Genomic DNA, 21,980 nt, shown 5'->3' on the forward strand with positions numbered 1-21,980 from the left:
TATTTAAGAGCTGGCTACCAGGAGGGAAGGATCTCTTCTGGAGATCACCTCTATTGGTGTTTGTGGTGAGCCCAGACTAAGGGTAAGCCTTCCATTTTATTCTCTTTTGTTATCATTGTCCACTTCGCCTAACTCTCTTGATTATATTGTGATTGTAACATCTTGATATCCATTGATTACACACCTTCCCTAGGAAAGGTTGTTTTGGTTTTTTTGCTTCTGTTTTTCCCTTTCTTCCCCCCAGTCCTTATATCACCTAAAAGAATGTTTTCAGACTCATATCCAAGAGAACCTTTCACTTTTTTTTTTGTGCCCTGTAAGACTTATATCTGTGAGAACCATCCTAGGTCACACTTCAGGTAAAGGTGGTACTGAGAAGGCAGAAGAGCTTCCTGGAAGCCCTCTTAAATGGTGCCACGGGGTTTCAAAGCAACGAGACATCCACAGGCTGATGGCAAGAGTGTCAGCAGCTAGCTAAGTTTACTGCTGGGTCAGCAGCTCCAAATTAGGATGTGCTGGTCTGAGCTCCCTGTTTTAGGATAACCCGAAGGAACATAGCTCTGACCTACATGGCCCTCTCCTCCTGCTCAGCAGTGAGGTTTATATTACACTATTCAGAAGTAGCACACCAAACTCCATTCCTGTTTAAAAAAACAAAAACAAACAAAAAAAAAAAAAAAAAAAAAAAAGAGAGAGAATGCAAGACTCCAGCTAAGTCTGAAGGCTGCTCAACACCCGTTAGTGACAGCTTTTCATCCATTTAAGTGTCAGCACAGAAAAGGGCATTTCAGCCAACAAATGCTTCAAAAGGAAAGAGATTCATCCTCTTTTGCACACCTTCTGCTTTTTAAACCCAGTGTTCCCTTGCATGGCCCACTTTCCAGTTGGATGGAGCTAAACAGCTATTAAATTAGGAGATCCCAGCCCATGTGGCCCCTAGGTCAGCAGGGCTGGACTGCACCACCACATTAACACACAGGGTGCAATGAACTGAAGTGGTCCAGCACCATGACAGTCTCCTTGGGTCTGCTAAGCAGGTCTGATACAGACCAAACCCCAGGAGAGGCTGTTTGCTACGAGCTGCTCTCTGAGGCCTGTGCCACTGTGTCCATCCGTTGGTCCTCCCATCAGCCCTGAGATTACACAGGCAGCCTCAGCCCTCTGGGTTTTACAGGCTGAAAAGCAAGCAGGCAGGTTCTCAGCTGGTGCACAGCAGCATAGCTTCACTGCAAGCAGAAGAGCTGTCCCACTTCACCCCAAATGGATCTTATTCTGAGGAAGGTGAAGAGATGCATTGCAGCCACTCACAGGGCTGTCGGCATCCCTGTTCAGCAGCACAGCCAGTGTAGCTGGAAAACACACCAAGTATAAAGTCTTGCTCCCAACAGCGAAGCAATGCAGAGGACTGGTCCTCAAAGCCAGCCAGAGGCTTTCTATTCCCCTCAGCAGCTATAAACCAACATCTTCTCTTTTTCAGAGCCTTCAGCTGTGGTTGCCCTTCAGACTTCACCACCAGAGGATGCCAGCAGAAAGGCAAGGGCTCTGCTGCCCCATTTGCTGATTTTTACATACACAAGAGACCTACCTCCCACACTTTAGTTACTGTGTGAAGGCCAAGCAAAACCGTTACAGCCCTCCCAAGGCATTTGAGCAGAAATACAACACGTGTGCACAAGAGACACTCATGTTGGGAGGTGCAGGACCCCAGTTGTACATACCACCAGGAGGCATGCATACAGAGGGAAGTTCTAAAAATGCCACTCATGGCACAGACTTAGCTAGGCAGAGCGAACATTTTGACTGAAGAACATCATTGAAGCCATCTGACATGCTGCCTGCATCCATAGCTTTTAATACAGATTAACTGCTGTGGCTGAAACAAAGGAGAAGGCGCGGTGTACAGAAAAAAAAATGATACCCTTTTATTTGTAGAGCTCTGATGAAACAACTTTCCAAATGCCATCCCATTTAAAAAACAATGGAAACCAACCTAACGATGTGTCAGTCACACTATACAGATCGCATCCTAAACTTCAAAGATGCCTAAATATCTTATGGAGTATTTACATATGTATCGGTTAGGTAGTAAAGTTTCATTGCAGTTTGTTTCTTTCCAGTACAGGCTTCTTCAAATGGCAAAAAAATAACCAACTGGGGATGCATTTGCTTTTTTGTACAAAACTTAGGAGCAAACAGCTAGGGCAATTTTCCTGAGAGAAGGCTTGTTCTTTGAAACTCCTGCTTTAGCAACTGGAAATACAGAAAGTGGATGGGTTTTGTTGCACTAAAAAGCCTAAGGATGCCTAGTTAAGTTCTTCTTTTAAATTATTTACGTACCATTAAGTTAAAATGTTTACATTCATTCATTCGTATAAAAACCGTTGTTAAATCTTATGCAAATGATTTAACACTGATTGCTGCAACGCAAATTGCACTTCTTTTAAAAAAAATTATTGTATATATGGAAGAAAAAATATCTGATTGCTACCCTGTTTACAAATTTTGACTGACTCTATACAGTTCAGCCACAAAATATGAACTTTCATAAACCTCAGTCACAGTGTACTTCAAAAGTTATAGCGCAGTCTTGCAAGGTGAGTAAATATCTTAAACAAGAACAAAATGTCCTTCACCAGCTCGACCCCGTGAGGTTTGTACCAAAGGCTGTGATTTTCTCCCCCGGGCATCGCTGGGCTCTGGCACAAGGGAGCAGAGCAAGGCAGGCACAGGATGGGTGAGGAGGTCAAATGTCCGGCTCTGGGCGCCCACGCTGACTCCAGCAGTACACGCTACCAACACTTCAGAGAGTATCTGGTTATCTCTAATAATTCAAGCCTCCCCAATGCTGACGGCGTCTGTCAAATTCTTGGGAGGAGAAGGTGATGAGAGAGTGAAAACAAATATACAATCAGAAAGGCAGCACTGCTGGATGAGTGAAGGTGTGTTTCTGGAATCTATCAATAGGTCTAGGTTTCTCTCTTTTTTTTTTTTTTTCTTTTTTTTTCCATTTTCCTTTTTATATTTTTTACTTTTTTTTCTTTTTTTTTTTTGAGTGTGTATGGCTGCATTAGCTATTCCCCAGTGGGCACTTGCTTTCCCTACAGTTTTCTTGCATAGATGAGGATGAGGATGCTTCGGCAGAGCCTCTTAGGGGAACTGAAAGCCACCTCTGCCACCAAGGCACGGAAACAATTTCAGAGGAGCGTCCCTAGCCAGCACTCTCGCTGCCACCGCTCCGCAGAAGAAACCCCGCACGACATCTGGGGGCTGCTGCTCTGTGCCGGGATCCAGCTTGGCTGGCGGCGGGTCATGCCAGAGCCAGGGCACACCAATGATCCTGTCTGACAGACGCCGTCACCTCAGCCGTGGAGGTCAGGCTGACTCCTGTGTACAGCCCATCTTGACCTGAATACTTAAGGTTGCTGCTTTCGGGACTGGTGCTCTCTCCCGGGCCGGACATCACTGACGAGCTTGCCTGGAGAAGGATGGAAAGGAAAGGGAGATTTCACTGAGAGGGTAAGCTTCGCACTGCTTTCCTAAGCATTTGTGAAAATCCAGAGTTTGTGCTCAGCTCTTGAAACCACAGAAGACCACAGAATAACTGAGGCTGGCATCTGGCCCCACCCCTGCTCAAGCAGGACCACCCTGAGCAGGCTGCGCAGGCCTGTGTCCAGGCAGCTGCTGAAGAACTCGAGGAGACTTCACAGCCCCAGTAGGCAACCTCTCACCACCGGCCCCCAAACACTGTAGCTGAATCAATATTTTGGGAACAGCCTCTTCATTTTCCTATGCTGGCAAGGCCTAACTACGTTGAAAGCTGTGTTTGGAGAACAGTACAGTGGTAGTCTTCACAGCAAGGTGGAAAAGAAAGAGCATGACATGCAAGAAAATATGTGGAAATTAGACAGTAAGGGAGGAGGTGTGCATGATGAAGGATGCAGCGCATGTGTCTCACCACTCACTAATGAAGGAACACAGAAGCCAGCACCAAACATGTGACCCAGGTATGGTGGCACTTCTAGTTTTGCTCCCTCCATGGGAGAAGCCCAATGCATCCAGCAATGGGTGCTGAGCACCTCCTGGAGGTCAGATTTCTTCGTCTCCCGCAGACTGTAAGACATCTAAAACCACTCCTCTCCCTTCAAAATGCTCACCAGGATCCCTTAATCCCCACAAGACTAACCACTACGGGAGATGCCTTTTTTATCTCAAGCAGAGCAACTATGCCTCTGACCCAGGAGCATGTTTGCTCCATGCTACCTACTACTACCACCTACACACCCAAAACAAAGCACAGGGAACCCTGGTAGGCACAGAGCTGAAGCTCTGACCAGCGCTGTAATCAGGTCATTTATTTTAATGGAGAGACAGGGAGTTGCAAAGACAAAGAAACAATCATTTTTTCCATAAGGCTGAGCAGATCCACTAGAGAAAAATTTGCTGTGCCAGACAGAGAAGGGGCAACGTTTTCACCTGATAAAGGAAATGTTTAAGAGCTGACTTCATGCAAAATTAACTCTTGGATATGTCAACTTTGAAACCTTAATTTACTTGTTAATGGATAGTCTTCGGACAGGATTCCTTAAAAAGAGGACAAAAAAAAAAAAAAAAAAAAAAAAAGGACTATCCTAAACTGTGATTGCAGAAGCTTCCTGCCTGCTGTTTAAGTGAAAAGTATACATATTTAATCATTTTACAAGAGTAGAGCTCTTGGCTCTCCTGGAGCTATGCCAATCTAGCAGTTTGTACATAGGAAAAGCGGGGTTTTGCTTATTCAAAGGCAGTTTCTGAGCTGCACTTTGCAGTGCTTTTGTTGCTAACCCAGCTGAAGCTTCACCTGACAGAGGTACTCATTGCCAGCATTGCCAGTGGTCAGTTCTGTCCGAAACAAACCAAAGGCCAATACTTTTATTTTTCTCTTATTAAAATGTCTGATGGCTGCTATTCTTGCACCCAGTTTCGTCAGCTGTTAGGCCAAAATACAGAGAGTGAAGAAACAACCGCTGCTGCAGAAAACAGAATGACTCCAATTTGAAAAAAAGTATTTTTATATTATCCCTCTATCAGATACACAGTTACTGTTCAGTAACAACTAATCTCCGTATCCTCTTTATCTGTGCATGAGTAATTCAATGAGACAATTTTCAGGAGAACCTTCAGGTCCATTTGTGGGTCTTGCATCAACCCAGGTTTTTTAAATTCACATTCATCGTGTGGACTTCTGTTGGCACTGCATACCTATTTTTTTTAAGGTATTGAGTGCCCCCACACTGGAGGAAGGGTTTAAATGTGTTCAGCTTTAGCCAAAAACGCCAGGAGCCGCTTTGAAAGGTTCCTGTTTGCCCATATTTGCCGCTGTTGTTCCGGTAGGCAAATATCTTATCGCCGCCTATTTTTTCCGGGCTCGGAAAATGTAGTTTGCCCTTTTCCTGATTCAGTCCCACAAAGGTGGGGCACAGCACTCTGCCCTTTCCATACCGGGTTATCAGCTCCCCCTCCCTCTGGCACCCCAGAAGGGAGGACGCAGAGGCGCGTCCTGTTTGAAGGCCGCCCATCCCTGCCCAACCACAGCTGGATCCTGGCCCCATTCAGCCAGTGTGGGCAGGACCTGGGCAGGACAGCTGGGCCTGGAAACCCCACCCCAGTAATGTCGTGACAAATCCAGACAGCTCAGGCAGCTCCCAAAGTGAGACATGGAAAACAAACTCGTGAAAAGGAGGTGGCTGAATCTTTGAGCGAGGTGACCCAAGCCTGCCTAACTCCTACTTCAGCAGGGGAAAGGCAGCAGAAGGCTGATTGGTGATTAGAGGACATTTGTTAGCTGGAATAAATGAGCTGAACATTGCTGCTGAAGTCAAGAGGCTACTCCAGTTCACAACAGCTGGCTCAATCAATGAAATAATGGATTTGTTTTTATTGCTGGTATCTGATATTAAGAGAGATAATCAATGAAACTCAACTTCCTGAAGAAAAAATGATTGAAGTCCATTGGGAAGAACCTGCCTCCCGAACAAACATCTGTATCTGTAAAGGTGGTTGAAGGATCCCACCTTCTTTCTACACAAAGCAGCAGGAGCCAGTTATGGAGCAGCCTGCAGGCAAGTCATCTGGATCAGAGGTGACCTCTCTGCAGAGGATCTGCCCTCCATGCTCACAGCCAGACCCTGGCCAGATCCACAGAGGGATTTGGACACCCACATCCTCCCCAGTCCTGCTAGCCCGGAGCAGGAACAAGCTGCTCGGCACAGCAGTAGGGAAACATCCCCGGCTGGAAGACTCATTGTTTATTCTACCCACTCCTTCCTGCACCGTCTGTCTGCCATGGAGACCAGGGAGAGGGGAGGGTGCTGAAAGGCAAAGTCTCTGGTCAAAAAGTTGCGCTAACATCTGGAAGGGGTGGCTGAGAGCCTTGGTCTGAACCTCTCTTCTATCAGATAGACCTTTGCTCCTTCTGCTTCAAAAGTTTAAAACACTCCAGGAATTTTGGACATCACACTAGGTCTGTATCTCAGCCAATAGGCTGATCCCTTCCTCTCCTATTAGCACAGTTTAGCTTTGCTGCACTTAAATAATAACCGTAGTCAGCTGAAACACACTTGCAAAAACGTATTTCATGTATAATGTATTTTGGCAAATGGCAGTGAGCCCTTCATTTTCCAGTCTCAGCTTCCCATCGGTAACTGCCATCCCCACTTTCTCCAAATACTCTCTCTCCTTTCCAAACAGGGGTTTCAGTACTGCAAAACCACAGCTTTTCCCTGATTTAGTGACCCCCTTGCTACGCAAAGCTGTAATTTCTTGCTAGTCTAATTGATCCTTTTGTTTATATTACAGATGTGTAAGTTTACATATCTTCTAATCTCTCCTTTGTATTATAGAGACATAAATCTGTGGTTAATACTTCATTAATTTCCTAAAGGAGGCAACTTCCAGCATGGGTATGGGAAAGCTGATGACCCCACTGCTGATGAGGGCTGTTTGAGCAATTGGTTTCATTGCTTTTGCAATAAAGCTAAACAAAGCAAAATATATGCGTCTAAAACCATGTATAATGCTTGAGTAGAACAAAAAATACTCCTTATTCCTTGGTTTTCCCCACTGAAACAAAAGAAAGGATGGATTGCTTTGTTCTATGTGATACAAAAATAAATGCTTTCTCTTGAACACGTGTATACGCAGAAAAAAAAAAAAGTGAACGGCTAAATTTATAAAACTGAGTGGGGAGAGGGAAGCAGAATCCTATTTTGTGCAAGAGCAAAGACTAATGCAAAAGAGGAAAGAGAATGTGGATTAATTCCCTGACAGGGAAGATTTAAACTGACATTTCATATCTCCTGCATAATGCCCTGACTACCAGACTATTTGGTGTTTTAGGTTGCCACGTTCCTCATGCCTCCTACTGATCTTATTCCACCTGCTTTAAATATTTACTCATACCAGGACTGAGGCACTGTGTTCTCATTTTCCAGGTAAAAGTCCTAACGACTGTGCTGGTGAGTCTTTCTCATCAAAGCTACCCCAGCAGCTAACAAATTACTCTATATTAACTGAAATCTCATCATCACGTAGTCTGAAGGACTCTCAGCCATTCAACTTTCCAGTGTCCAGGTGGCTGGGAAATATTTTTAAGAGGCTCATCCACACTCTGGGAGATACTGTACTCACATTGGTTCCCCTGTCCTATCAATCTGCTACCTAGAAGAGTGCAAAAATCAAAACCTCCAACAATCTCTCTCCAACAAACCCTCTTCTGAAAACAAAATAAAACAAGTATGTGAAAGCTAATCAGTGAATTCAGCTCAGGCTGTCTTGTCATCTGGGGAACGGCCAGAGCTGTATTTTTCTTCCTCCTTACCAACTGCAAAGGTTGGTTCCTTCAGCTCTCCCACTTTCCATAGTACAAAACCGAAAAGCCAGTCCCAAAGCACTTTCTGCAGGTCAGCCTCCAAGGAGGTAAACACATGTTTTACCTGCAAGATGCCTGTCCTAAGTTATTCTACAGTTACTCTGTGGCATGCAGTTACAGTCCTTCTCAGATAGCTCCCGATTGGAGGTAAGGGGCATAGCACAGTCCTCTGCAAGAGGAGCTGCTCTGGTGCTGCTGAGCCTCTACTGACATCAGCTCTGGCTCAAAGAGCCTCCATGCCCTGCCATGAAAAGCAGATTTTACAGCAGTTTTCATCCTGCCTTTTGTCCTAATAAGGGAATAAAGCCCTTCTGGTAATCACATCAGTTGGAGCCCCTGCATGGAAATGTATGGGTGTGCACTAAAGACGGTGCCCCTCGTTTAGCAAATTATTCTGCATAGCTTTTCTCTGTGCTGTTTCACCAGCAACAAAGGGAAAGCAGGTATGGATGCAGATGCAGGCTGCCTGAAACCTTCTTTTTATGGGGATGTAAGGCAACTTCATATATCATGCAGCTGGGCCTTTTCCATATTAGTAACACAGGACTCCCAGTACTTACACTGCTTAGGAAAACAGAAATGGGCCTAAATCCTAGATCCAGATGTGAGTTTGGCAAATAGCTCCTTTACAATGGGGCAACGAAATATCTCCGATCCGAACACTTTTACATTTTGAGATGTTTGAAATCAACTTTGCACCCATAGCAATTCATTAATCATATCTTTTAAATGTTTAAACTTCAGCTAGAACGTAAAATCAACATCTAAGGTTCTTGACAGTTTCTCTTGAAATTGGCATTGCATAAAGTTCCCTTCATGAAATAGAGTGTCTCAAAGACATTTTGTTGAGTAATTGCTGCCCTCCTCTTTTTCTGCCCTCCCCTCTTTATTTTACTTTAAAACAGATAAAGAAAGGTAGGGCAAAAAGTGAGTATTACTGACACAAATGAATTCTGCTGAATTTCATTTCCATTATATTTTTACATAACTAGGAGCTCTTTTGGCAGCCTCCCACAAGAGACATAATAAATTACTTTTGTACCAGTAGAGGAATTCATTTTCTCTGTTTCATTTAGCAACAACATGGCAGTGAATTTCAGACAAGAGTTTCTAAAACGTCATCATATTTTTTCTGTCTAATGTTGATTTGGCATTTTTCCCTTTCTTGCAGAAGGGCCAGAGAAGAAAAAACAGAGTAAGGCAACAACAAGTTGCCATGTCAGTTGTGCAATGTGCAGGTAATGGACAAGTACACTCTCTGAACAGGTGCCCAGGTTACAGCAACATCACCCTTCTTGTTAAGGCAACCAAAAATTAGAGAGCCTGGATTCATCCATCCGAGGGCTTTTACCTCCTGACATGGCCTGAAGAAGCTTATTCTCCTCATGCAAAGCCACTGCCTGTGCTAAGAATAGACACGAACCTTCAGGCTATCAATATGCAAGCTCAAACATGGGGAAAAAAAAAAGGAAAATAGAAGTCCAGTAAAGTATCTGTGCTTCACACACATGATCAGATTAAAGGCTTCCATGTTCTAAAATGCTGCATTCCCTTCCCTCTTGACAGCTTCAATGGGCCTTAAGAGCACCCAGCTCACGGCGTTTTGGCTCACATTCTTCTCCATCCCACTGAATTGCTGATGCTTGAGATACAGCCCACCTCCACTGCTTCCTTTTACAGAATTTTTGCACACAAGAGATATTTTGCAAGTGCTTTGTACATGCAGGCCACATGTACATACATTCCAGGAGAATCATAGTAGAGAAAAAGCTATGACTGTCCTCTCTTAGCCTGATCTGCAGAAAAAACAGGGATGTGCTGGCCCCGGGGATGCCTTCATGTAAATAAGAGCAGCCTCAGGGTTTCTGCAAGTCACTCATAGTTGCCAGCATCTCCCAGCTCATCTTTTGCCTTGGGAACACTCAGCTCTCTCTCCTCTTTCACGCACACAACTCCTCCTACTAAAATCATATCACAAACTGTATCACAAAAATGATAAAAGAAATATCACTAATATCGGTGCTGACACACTGTCCTAGAAAAAGAAAACAGACGACAGCCAGCCAAGAAATTGGCAGCATGGGGAAAAGGGGGTCTCTCCATAAGGTCTCTCCTTCCAGAGGAGCGCACAGCTGCACCACCTACAGCCCACACCTCTGAGACTCCGGGTGCATTTTGCCGTTAGTTCTGCCCATTGTATAAATCACACAACATTCCTCAGATCAGTAAGCATCCAAAGGGAAAATCTGGCTGATTTTTTTCCCCTTTGGAAATATTAGGGGAGAAATTAAAAAATAGTATTCAATGCAGAGAGCACGAAACCCAGCACAGTGCACTTTTTGGTTACTGTTTATCCCTTGTTTTTGTTTTTTGTTTTTTCCCCAAGTGATCTGTTTATTTTATTGGACTGTCAGGGTTTTCTCATTGTCAAAAAGGAGCCCTGTTAATAATATCCTTGCCTGACAGCATCAGAACCAAAAACCCAGTGCTTCTGAAACTTGGTGGCCCTGCCAGCCAACAAACAATTGCATCTGCTAAAATTGCTTTCTGTTGTTTCTTTCCCTCTGTACAATGAAACTTTGAATGTCAGCAATTGAACTACCAGATTTAATAGAAACTGGGATGTGGGAGTGCTGGGACATACTGAAAAATACTTATTATTAACAGTGTCTTCTTTTTATTAAAAAAGAGAGAAAGTCACATTAGGAAAGCTTTTGAAATAAATGATGTGGTAGATTGAAGGATATGAAGATCAAAAGGAGTGTGGATATGGGTACGTGTAGCCAAAAGGTTAGGAATTAATCTGTATTAAGGCGTGCAATTTTAACAGTAGTATTTGTTATCAAATGTGATAACTGAGCGAAGAAAGGCAGTCTGAGATGGTATGAGCATGTGACTCAAAACTACTAGAGCTCATGGCTGTCAGAGGCTCAGCACCCAACCCTGGAGGAGCCCTCTGCTAGCAGCGGGCTGATGCACACACACTGCAGTCAGCTGGCATTCTCTGCCTGCTTTCAGCTCGGTCTGAGTCCGAGTGTAGGAACAAAGCTGAGTTTAAACCAAATGGCATTATGCTTCCCTTCAAACAGCAGGACAAACTCTTATCAGAGAGCATTTCAGAAAGAAACGGCATGTGCATAAATGTTTCTTGAAAGGATCAATTGGGTACGGTTTGTTGGTTTTGCTTCGGAGAAAAACCTTTGAGAGGGAAATAAGCAAAACACTTCAATACAAAAGGGCTTGGGCTAAGCCATGCTTAACTTAATCATAAAAATTATATAGATCTTAATTAAGGGGTTTGTAAAGTACTTAAGCTTGTCGATCTGTTTACAGCTATATGTGATATCTTCCGAAAATCTTGTTCTAGTATCAGCTAACAAAAGTGGAAAGTTTATTTAGATTATTGTTCTGCTAGATAAGATAAAAGTTGTGATAACACCGCGCAGTGATCAGCCTGCTTAGCAGTATGGATGCTGCATCAGTACTCACCCCCGAGGCTGCCGGCTGTGTGCTTGGGGAGGCATTTTTGCTACAGTCATCTGAGTTAGTAGAAGACGTGGATGTTGGAGTCATAGGAACTGCAGTAGTACTGTTACCTGAAAGATCAGGGTCCGGCATTAAAAACAAGAATTTTCCAGCCAAGGAAAAAAATTCTAGCATCTCAACTATCTTATTTTTTCATATTTACCAGAGCATGCCTTTGACTTATTTATGTTCTTAGGTTTTCGTTTCCTTGTCTGAATTCCTTCTTTCTTCATAGCAAGCGGTCGGGGAACCTGAAAAGAAAAAATTTCCACACCAATCTTAGAGCTGTGCTTGTGCTCTAGTGACCAAAAATCAAAACTAGACTATAAGAGCAAAGAGAGATGTTCGAAACGCCCGTTCAAGTCATTTTTCCAGTCACAACGTAGCAATTCCAAAAAACATTGTATTTTATTTGAGCAAAACCATGAGTTGTTTCAAGGGGAGTTTTATCGGAATAAAGAAGTGGGAAAAGGTTTTTGTTGATGTAGGCTAAACAGCTTTTCCAACACCTCAGTCGGTCCACAGATTAACAGCACCAGTTTAAAGGAAAAAAAAGCACTGTTTGGCCATAGGTCATACGACGTTGAACTGGACTGGATGTATCTGATCACTAATTCCTTTTCCCAGTCAGTTGGGGATTATCTTCAGAAGTTTGTTCTGGAAAGCAAGAATGCAAATGAGGGGAAAAATTGTCCTCTCCTTGCAGACCAGCTATGCAAACCAGATCAACACCAGTAAGCTTTTTAGGACAGAAGCTTCACACCATAATCAGCGTGGCATTTGTTCTTATAAGCAATTCTGCACATGATACAGGTTTAGAGTATCCAAATTTATGTCTGTAGAGAAAATGATTCAAAAGTCAGCTTTGTGTTTTCTGTATAATCATAGTGATTATACAGAAAACATTGGCTTAAGATGTATTTTCACTTTATGATAACATGAGTTTGGAAAAATACAGTTCAGCCATGTGCTTATTATCATTACAATGTTTAAACCAGTGATAAAATTTACGTTTTTTTCAAAGGCTGGACCACGTACCAACCACTCCTAACGCCCACTTTCTTCAAACACATGTGCTCAGCTTTAACATAACCCAGTGGGTCGTCATGGTCTCCAAGTCTCAAACCATATTCCATCACATTCAAGTTATTTTCTTCCTGGATTATTGCCTACCAAGGCTGAAATCGCATATAAAGTTTTGCTGGCATACCTATGGTTGTAATTACATTTAAAATTTTGCCCGTCCAGAGTATGAAAAGCTATCATATTAAATGTCCAGTGTTTTTTTTTTCCTGTCTGAAATCATGGTAACAAAAAGACCTCTGCCAATTATCCCGAGGCAATTTCTTCATACATATCTATACAAATTTGCAATGACAAATCCCTGTCATTGCACTGTCAACACCATAACTTGCTAAAAGGAGAGAGCCAATTTCCAGTGCCATTTTCAGTCATTTTGTCAATTTTATACACCTCTATCCTTTTTTTTCCTAACTCCATAGTCCAAGACTATTAGAGTCAACAGAAACTTTGCCCTGGCTTTGGGAAGCCAGATGCCACCCACATGCTGTGCCCAAAGCCGCCGCAGGGACAAACCTTCTGCCAGCACTCACCAGAGCCTGGGGGACAGGGCAGCCAGGCATGAGGGGACACGGTGCACAGGCCAGAGGGAACATGGCACCTAGGCCAAAAGGGACTTTCTTACCCCGTGAAGCTTCATGTAGAGGCCGCATGCGTTGCAGACGGGCTCGCCCTCGGCGTTCCGGCGCCAGAGGGTGGTGGTGGTGGTGTGGCAGTTGGCACAGGACAGGCCGAGTCGCCGCGATGAGGGCTGTGGGCATGGGGAGGCAAACACATGTAAACAGGTGGGCAGGAGCAGATGGTCGGTGTTTTTGCAGTTGACATTCAAAAAGCAGGGATGGCGGGGGGCTTTTTTATAACATTTCTAAAGGATATCCTAGAAGTGACGCAAGATTATCCTCATTTTCAAGGCTGGAAAGATGGTTGGAAGGGCCTGCAAGTCACACTTGGGAATCACTGACTTGGGCCTCCACTGAGACCAGCGGGTTTTTCTCCAGCAGGACAGACCACAACACTGCCGCACCAAACACCTCCCTGCAGTCCCCAGCAATGCCATGATGCCTACCGGGATGCAAGCAGCAAGCCTGGGCTTAGGCAAGGGAGAGGGGCCGAGGACAGCTTTTAGAGAGTGCAACACATCAAAAAGCATCACCTTGTGGAAAGGCTTCCTTATCATCCCGTGCTGTTATCGTGTGAAAAAACAATGTGTCTCAGGAACGAGTTTTACGGAGGGAGCTTTCCCTCGGCCATCAGAAAAGCTGGTGTGGGACAACAAGGTCCACACTGCAAATAAGCCATTTATGGCACTCTTCCGTGGAGTTTGGAGCCAAGATGAGGCAACCCGGTATCAGAAATAACCGCATAACCTGGCGCTTTATGGCTGCAGGCTGTATATCATAAGTGAAGGCAGTCCTCATAAACATGTGAAATGAAGGTGAATGGGTTATAAAAGTTCCTGTAACAAGTGATCTCTTTTACGTTCATCACAAGCAAAGAATTCCAGCTACATCGTAAATCTATTATTTTTCAAAGTATCGCATTGTCAAAAAAAATATATAAAAAAAGCTGCGACTGGCTCTGTCTGGCAGCCAAACGAGTTTACGTGGAAAAGTCAGCTTTAGAGAATTGCATTAATCTTATTTTGACTATAAAGCGCCCATAACTGAAATGACTGAGTTGAGGGTACTATGCCCTTCCTCTTGAATCATTTACTGCTGGGTTGTTAGGCACAGCTCGGTCACCTTTGATACCACAGAGCCGCCTGCCACTTGGGAAACACACAGCGATGCTTTCAGCATGGAGAATATTCCAGAGTAATGACTGAGTTTCTTGAATTTGGGCTGTTTCAGTTTCTTTCACGGGAAATTTGTCATTCTAATCTGCGGCTCAGAGTGAGCTCCAGATTTAATAGGATTTGTGCAACTTTGGAGCAGTAATTCATTATTAATTGCACAATAATAACAATTAAAAAAAACTACCAAATATAAGACAGGCTGAAATATATACATATACTTTCTAATCTGAAAAATCCAATTCTCACAAAAGCAGAATTTGTAGTTTCAAATGCATATAAATACACTGCCCACTGTGCTCCGCAATTCGGTGCGAGTTTCACACGGAACAGGTTATAAAAAAAGTTGGTTGTAACACATATGTTGTATTTTCTCTCTTTGCAAGCAAAATGCCATTTCACTGCTAAATCCTTCTGTCTTTCGCATGCAGTCTGGTGTAAATCTTCCTTAATTTTATTTCCGTAGCTTTGCTCATTCCTCTATCTAAACAAATGAGAGTTTTGGGGCACGTTTTGAAGCTAAAATGGCTTTTCTGCCGCAGGAATTTTATCAGAAACTTCAGGGAAATCTAAACATGTTTAGCATTTTCAAAACATTTTCCCTTCTCACCTACATATTTCCAATGGCGTGAGCACGCAGCCGCCTCTGATTTATAGCTCTGGCCAGTGTGCTTGGTGCAGAGTGTTGCACAGAGCTATTTCAGAGTTATTTAGCCGAGGTGTCGGGCTGAAATCAGGCTGCTGCCTGACTCTGATTTGGTCTCCTCAGCCCTCTCCCCCCTCGGAAACGGTGAGAAGGGTCGGGAAGGGGTACGAGCCCATCGAAATCTGCACCCAGCCACGGTGCCGCGCGTAGCTGAGCTTCCCACTAAGGAGATAAAACTTCCTGCAGTGTGATTTGGTGCACAGCCGGCTACAAATACACAGGCACCAAGCGGCAAACAGTTCCTGCCCCAGCGCTACATTAGCTTTGTCCCTTTAATCAGAGGTGAGGTCGCTTTGGGAACAGGGACAGTCCGCTCCCTGAGTGTCCGCTTTTTGCCTTCCCCCATTAAAGGCATTAAATTCAGACCGTTGTGAAATAAAGGGTGAATTTAAACGCTACGAAAATAGGGACGGACTGGAGCAGCTGGTTTGATTGAAAGGCTCTTGAAGGGTCGATCGCTTTGCTACGCCGTCTCCGTACACAAGGGTCCAACCATCAGCTCGGATTATAGTGGTGTGATTTATTGTGGCTCGCTCCTAACAGCCATTACCAAGGCACGGATTCTTTTTCCCCGCTGACCTCCACCCAGATTTGCTAAACATAATGTGCAGTTCCCACTTGGTAAATTCTCTCCTCACCTATTCAGTGCCAGCCGGAGCTATAAACAGGGGCTCTGGTTTGTACTATTTATTTCCCTCCCCCTGGTTTTAGGAGATATTTTTAGAAAAATTACCGCTCATTTCTTAGGAGTCAAACAAAACAAAGGCTATTATCGTCGTTTAAACAATTGCTTTTCTTTGAATTATATACAAAACTTGCTTACGTTCCCAAGGATCGAGCTCTCGGCAAACAAAGCAGGTCTGCAGAAATTCCTAGCGCTCTCAACAAACACTTTCCAAACCCAATTACTTTTTTTTTTTTTTTTTCTCCCAACCCTTTTGGAAACTTTGGAAGTAAACCTCCTCACACCGATGGGCTCCACTAATGCAAAATAAACGCCAAACACCTGTGTATGGGCAGAGGGTCCCAAAGAGAGGCTCTTTGCCTGCGCTACCAGCGCGCTGGCCTCCGAACTGGGACACCTCAGTGGCGTCCCTACGTCTCTCGCACCCAACACCGGCCCGCAGTCCACACTCACCACTCTCTTCTGGGGTTTGATGAGGGGCCGGCTGAGGCCATTCATTTTGGTGTAGAGCCCGCAGGCGTTGCACAGGTAATTCCCGGTGCCATCCCTCCTCCAAAGCGGGGTCTGGATGGAGCCGCAGTTGACGCACTCGCGGCTTTCAGAGAGGTCTTCCAGCAGCTCTGCGGACAGGAGCAGGGCACTGCGATGAGGCACGGCCGAGCCATTCCCCCGCAGGCCCCGAGATTAAATTTTTTAAAATTCCCCCCCACACCACCTAATCTGTTGTTGTTTTCCTTTAATCCCACCAGGTTCCTAGCGCAGCCGCTGCTGCCAAAACACCCTGCCGAAATGCCTTGCGGCAATGCCCTGCCGTAATGCAAGCCGAAGGCTCCTGTTCTTCGCCCCCAGCTCCGAGCCCACCTGCGGGCCCGGAGCGGCTTTGCTCGGTGTTCCCGCCGGGCACGGAGCCGTGCAGCTTTCTGGCGGAAAGCGCCCAGCGAACGGGTACGGCTCCGACCTGAGGGAGCCCGGTCTCCCAGCTACAAAGGGGAACGAACGCTTAGCTTATTTGGTTCAATTCGTCCTCGGCGGGAGAAAGAGGGGGAAACGGAAAAATCGGCGGCGTTGGGCCACAATGTTCCGAAGGCTGCGGAGCGCTGGGAGAGCGCTGAGCACGGCATGGAGCAAAGGAAACGCGAGTGTAAAAGCGAACACCTTCCCCCTGCGAATCTCCGTGCTTTATCTATTTTGTGTGTGGGGGGGGGGGGGGGGGAAGAAAGAAACGGAAAAAAAAAAAAAACCCCACTCCAAAACGAAACTGCACTAAATACAAACGTTGCCTACACCGCTCCGCGCTGACCGTGGAAACGCGGAGCGCTGCGGCTGCCCCGCGGCACTGCTCGGGCAGGGAACGGCCCTTCGTTGTGCGCGGCTAAGGGGGATCGCAGAGCTGCGGAGCGCAGCGTCCGCACTGATCCATCCCCACACCAAACCACAGGCCGATGTTCCACGGGCTCTGGAACCATTGTTTGATTTGTCTCTCTTCCGTAGTTCCCTTCGTGCCGACCGAAAGGAATTGTGCTCTGATTGCACTGCCCGGCCTTTTTTTTTTTCTGTTTTTTTTTTTTTTTTTTTTTCTTTTTTTAATTTATATATATTGCTCCTCTTAACTAGTGAGAAAAATATTTCTCTCCGTGGAAAGCAAAAATAAAGCTTTGATTTGAAATTACTTTTTGGTAGCCCTACGAATAACGTTAAGTTAAGCGGCATCAGATCGCCTCGTGTTTTGTTAGAACCAAACCAAACGAAAGCGATCCCTGCGGGCTGCTGTGGGCTGCCCGTGCCACTGCTGTGCCCGACACAGCGCACTCCGGAGCCCTCCCACCGACGGGCAGCCCCGGCCCGCGCTCCGCCGCCCCGACAAGGGCTCTATGGGAACGGGAGAAAGCCCGAAGCGGGGCAGAGTCGAAGCCCACCGGGCTCCATCGGCACTGCCCCTTTTCTCCTTCCCATGTCCCGTCTCGCCTCCTCCAGCCCGATAAAGTCTTTACGCGTTTTTATTTGCTGTTATTTTCCCCTTAGCTTTATGCTGCGGTGTAGGGAAATCGTGTACAGAGCGTTTGTTAAAACTTCGGCTTTGCTCTGCTCCGTTCCTCCACCGCTTCCGCCTCACCGCGACCCCCGCGAGCAGACGCCGAGCGGAGCCTTCGTACGTCCGACAGCCGCCCGGTGCCACCGGGAGACGGCGGGGACGGCACGGGGGGCAGCGGCACGGCGGGACGGAGCGGGCAGAGGGGGTGGGCCTGGGGCTGCCCGGGAGAGGGAGAGTGCGGGTGTGCGTGCACGTCTATGCGTACATCTATCCCCGTACACAGGTATATATCAGTATATATACCCGTATATATAAGTATGCAGAGACGTGCATATAAGCATATATATACATACATATATATATACACACATCTATACTATATATATACATACGTACACTCGCACAGTCCCATCTCTCCCTACACACACTCACTCCTACCCCTACAGACACCCCCTAAAGCCGCACAAACGGCAGCGATCGTCACACCGCTGCGATTCCAACAGAGATTCCCCCCCGCATCCCTCCACACAGCAGCACTGTGACACCTCTGGAGCGATCGGGACATCCCCGCACGGCAGCAGCGCGGGTGCCCGTTCTCATCGACGGAGCGAGGCTGAGTCTCGCTTTCTTTAAAACATATATAGATATTGGGTGTTTGGGTTGTTCGTTGTTTTTGTTTTTAAACGAAGTAACGAAAAGCTTTGCGGATGAAATTATTAAGTAGTCCAACCGATAAGTAATTCAGCAATTAAGCGATTCGATCATTAATTTGATAATCCTGTAGTTAAGAACGGGCTCGCACTCGGGGATGGCAGAAGACCCCGCATCCCCCTGCCCCCTCCTATCCCGGCACCGTTCGCTTCGCGACCGCCCCGAACGAAGCGCCGTTCCCGGCCGCTCCCCCCAGACCCCACGCGGCCGCCGGCGGCCCCTACCTGCGCTGGGAGCCCGCACGGGGATGGGCGCGGCGCGGCCCTGCAGGCAGTGCAGCACGGAGTTCTCGAAGGGCGCCGCGGGCCAGGCGGGGCCGAGCTGCGGCCCCACGTAGGAGGCGTAGGGCGCCGGGTAGGAGCCGTTGAGCGGCCGCGGCAGCGCTCCGTACTGCTCCCTCGCCGCCAGGCCGCCGCCGTACTGCTCCCGCGAGGCGCCGTTGGCCACGGGCGGGCTGGGCGAGTAGGGGAAGCGGCCCGAGGGGTGCGCGCCGCCCGCGGCGCCGTACGAGGGGCTCTCGGCCGCCGGCTGCGACCAGACGTGGCCGGCCGGAGCGTGGCCGGGCTGGGCCGCGCCGCCGCCCTGCAGGTAGGGCAGCGTGGGCAGCACGGAGCCCACGCGGGTGGTGGGCACGTAGACGGGCGAGCTGGGCGCGGAGTGCATGAAGCCGCCCGGAGATCCGTCGTAGGGCGCGGGGCCCTGCGAGGCCGAAATGGCCAAGGTCTGGTACATCGCCGGCGGCCGCTCCGAGTCCGGAGGCAGCGAGAGCGACGGCGGGACGTCCTCCTCCCGGCGGGCGGGCCGGCCGGGAGCGGGGGCGGCCCCGAGGTGCGGCGGGGCGGGCCGGGAGCTGCCGCCGGTCTCCGGAGCGGGGGTCCCGGAGGTGGAGGAGGGCGAAGGAGGCGCCCGGGCGGCGAAGGGGTACGAGGACGCAGCGCACCGCTCCGCCGCGCGGCAGCCGCCTTCAGCCACGGCCATGCAGCTCCGCTCTGCGCGCTGGGTGGGGACGGGAGGGAGGAGGGAGAGGGGAGGGGGTCCGAGGCGGGGGGGGGGGGGGGGGGGGGGGCGGGACGAGAGAGAGAGGGGAGGGGGGAGAGAAATGACAACAACAACGTTAGCGCGGGGCGGCCGTAACGGGACCCGCCGGTTCCCGTCCGCACCTCCGCGACCCACAGCTGCCGGGGGTGCAGGGGGACGGGGGTGCGGCAGAGCTCCTTCCTCCGTCACCGCCGTCCTTACGATTCCCGGTGCGATGAATGAGTCATCTGACAATGTTCCGCGGTGACAAGCACCGGGAAGGCGATCGCTCTGAGGTTACTTCGCGCATCGCCTCTATCGTCCGCTCCTTCCCAGCACGGGGAGGCGGGAAAGCGGCCGGGAGGGGCGCGGGGCCGGAGACAACGGCTGCAGGGACAGGGACCGGGATGGCCCCGAGCCCTCCGCCGCATCTCCGAGAGGAGACGATGTCTCTGAGAGGGGGCACCCGTAGGGACCGACACGCAAATGGGCGCGGAGCGCGTCTCTCTCCCGCCCGAGATAAGCGGCAGATAAGGGCCGGCAGCTAGATAAAGCTGCGGCCCCGCCGTCGGATGTTTGCCCACAAACCTCCCTCGGGCTCCCCTGGCGGAAAGCGAACGGAAAGGAGCGGGAAGAACGGGGGCCCAAACCTGCTGCCGGCTCCGGGCCGGGAGGGATCCAGCGCCGAGGGGCAGCGGCGGCGGCGGGCGGCGTATAAATGGGAGAGAGGAGGCGCCTCTCGCCGCCGGGCCGGGAAAGTGCAGGCGGAGCGGCCCTGATTGGGCTCCGGGCGCTGAGCAAACAGCGGCTCCGCGGGAGCTGCGGGCGGGCGGCCGGGGGGGCACCGCAGCGCTCGGGGCCGGGCAGGGGAGGAGGGGGGCGGGGGGGCCGCGCTCGGCGGTGTCGCTGCCGTTAACCCTTCGTTCTGCTCCTTAGCACCAGAGCGCTGCGAGGGGGAACGCGCACTCCTCCCCGGCCGTCAGGTGAGGCCAAAGCCGTGTGCGAGCCGGCGGCGGTGCGCATTTCTCCGCTGCTTCTTTCTCGTTCTTCTTTTTTTCCTCCCTCTTTTTCTTCCCCCCACCACCACCCCACATCCCCCCACCCTCCGATCCTCTTATCTCAGCTGTGTACAAACTGATAGCGGGAAAGTGAGTGGAAAATTAAAATAACGGCGTTGCCCCGAGGTTATCGCCTGCGGATCTGTCGGCGTCGCTCCGCGAAGGGCGGGGGTGGGGGGAGGGGGGAGAGAACCTAGGGGGACAGAATGGGGGAACGAGTGGGAACGTTCCTCTGCCGGATTGTAGCTTTACTCGGGGCTCTGTGTGGATACTGATGTTGTCCTACCGGATTAGGAGTTTTGTTTTATTTGTATTTTATTTTATCTTTTAAAAAATATATTTAATTTCATTGCATTGCATTCCATCGTTATTTTTACCTTTCGATGTTTGTTAACTGGCCTAATAATACGTAGAAAATAACCTTTTCGAAGCAGCAATCCTCTGTCTCTTAACGCCCCGCGCTCACTCCCATAGGACTTTGCCACGTAAAACGCTTTTTCTTTCTCCCTCCTTGTTCGTTACCTGCGGGGGAGCCCCGAGCGCGATACAGACGCCGCCTTTCCCCCCACACGTACCGATCCCCGCCCCTAAACGCCGCCGGCTCCACGCTTCCTTTCGGGTCGGGCCGAGCCCCGCGGGGCGCCTACCCTCGGCACGGCTGTGCCCCCCGCAGCCCTGCTGCCGCCAGCTCCTCGTGGTCTCACTCCGTGCCCAAATCGCGTTCTTCTGACGTAACGGTGAGCCCCCAATCCCAAACCCCACAGCCGGGCGTTGCAATCCCTTAGGGCAACCCCCTGGGCGCTCTTCATCTAAGGGAGGGCCCGGCTGTGAGGGGTCACTTTGGGGACCGTGGCGCTCTCCCCGGGCGGTGTTTATGTAACGCCTTGTACTCGAGCGGCGCGGGGAGCCAGTGGGGCCGGGCCGATAACGCAGCGCCCTGAGCCGACGTGCTGCCTGCGCTCCCCTCCGTTCCTTATCCCAGTGCCTTAAAATACGCTGTTATCGCTCCCCCCCCCCGCTGGGACATTGGGTCCGGCGTTATCGCCCGGGCGGCGGCGGGGCGGGCAGCGAGCTCTCCGTCCGTCCCCTCGGGCCCGACGGTTGGCGGAACTCTCCCCCTAAAAGCCCGCGGCGGTTCGGAGGGATGTTGACCGTTCCCTTCTCCCTATCGATAAGGGCTCCCGGGGCCGAAAAGAACATTTCGTTTTCTGCTTCAAAATCCTGCGGGCAGCGCTGCGCTCCCGTTCCTGCTCTAAGAACCGCCGCGGGGGCCTTCCGAGGGACGAAACCACCGCACCCAGCCGGGCAATGCCCCCGGCACCGCCTTCCCCTGTGCTTTTGACTTCGGCTTTTTTGTTGTTTCTATTGCCAGCACCGCCGGCAACGGACGTCCCATTGGAAACAACGTTCGTGAGGGACAGTCTGAAACAAAGATGCAATTTACATATATATACACACATATATATAA

At 49.0% G+C, this 21,980-nt stretch overlaps 1 protein-coding gene across 1 annotated transcript; it reads right to left on the reverse strand.

The window, feature by feature from the left end:
* Nucleotides 1–3,015: 3,015 nt before the first annotated feature.
* Nucleotides 3,016–20,213, reverse strand: GATA6 (GATA binding protein 6). The gene is made up of 7 exons (XM_048938814.1): nt 20,105–20,213; nt 18,662–19,433; nt 16,148–16,314; nt 13,137–13,262; nt 11,595–11,682; nt 11,396–11,502; nt 3,016–3,475 (listed from the first exon to the last, which is right to left on the reverse strand). The coding sequence occupies exons 2-7, from the start codon at nt 19,413–19,415 to the stop codon at nt 3,308–3,310; spliced, it is 1,410 nt and encodes a 469-aa protein (XP_048794771.1). The 5' UTR covers nt 19,416–19,433; nt 20,105–20,213; the 3' UTR covers nt 3,016–3,307.
* Between the last annotated feature and the right edge of the window lie 1,767 nt (nt 20,214–21,980).

The sequence above is a fragment of the Lagopus muta genome, chromosome 3 (genome assembly GCF_023343835.1).
Source record: "Lagopus muta isolate bLagMut1 chromosome 3, bLagMut1 primary, whole genome shotgun sequence".
Classification (NCBI taxonomy): Eukaryota; Metazoa; Chordata; class Aves; order Galliformes; family Phasianidae; genus Lagopus; species Lagopus muta.

Excerpts from the sequence above, each read along its gene's own strand:
- GATA6 (XM_048938814.1), bottom strand. The coding sequence starts at position 19,415 with ATGGCCGTGGCTGAAGGCGGCTGCCGCGCGGCGGAGCGGTGCGCTGCG. Across the intron at positions 16,315-18,661 it reads CGTGCGGGCTCCCAGCGCAG|AGCTGCTGGAAGACCTCTCT; the intron begins GTAGGGGCCGCC and ends TCCTGTCCGCAG. Across the intron at positions 11,503-11,594 it reads TAAGTCAAAGGCATGCTCTG|GTAACAGTACTACTGCAGTT; the intron begins GTAAATATGAAA and ends CTGATCTTTCAG.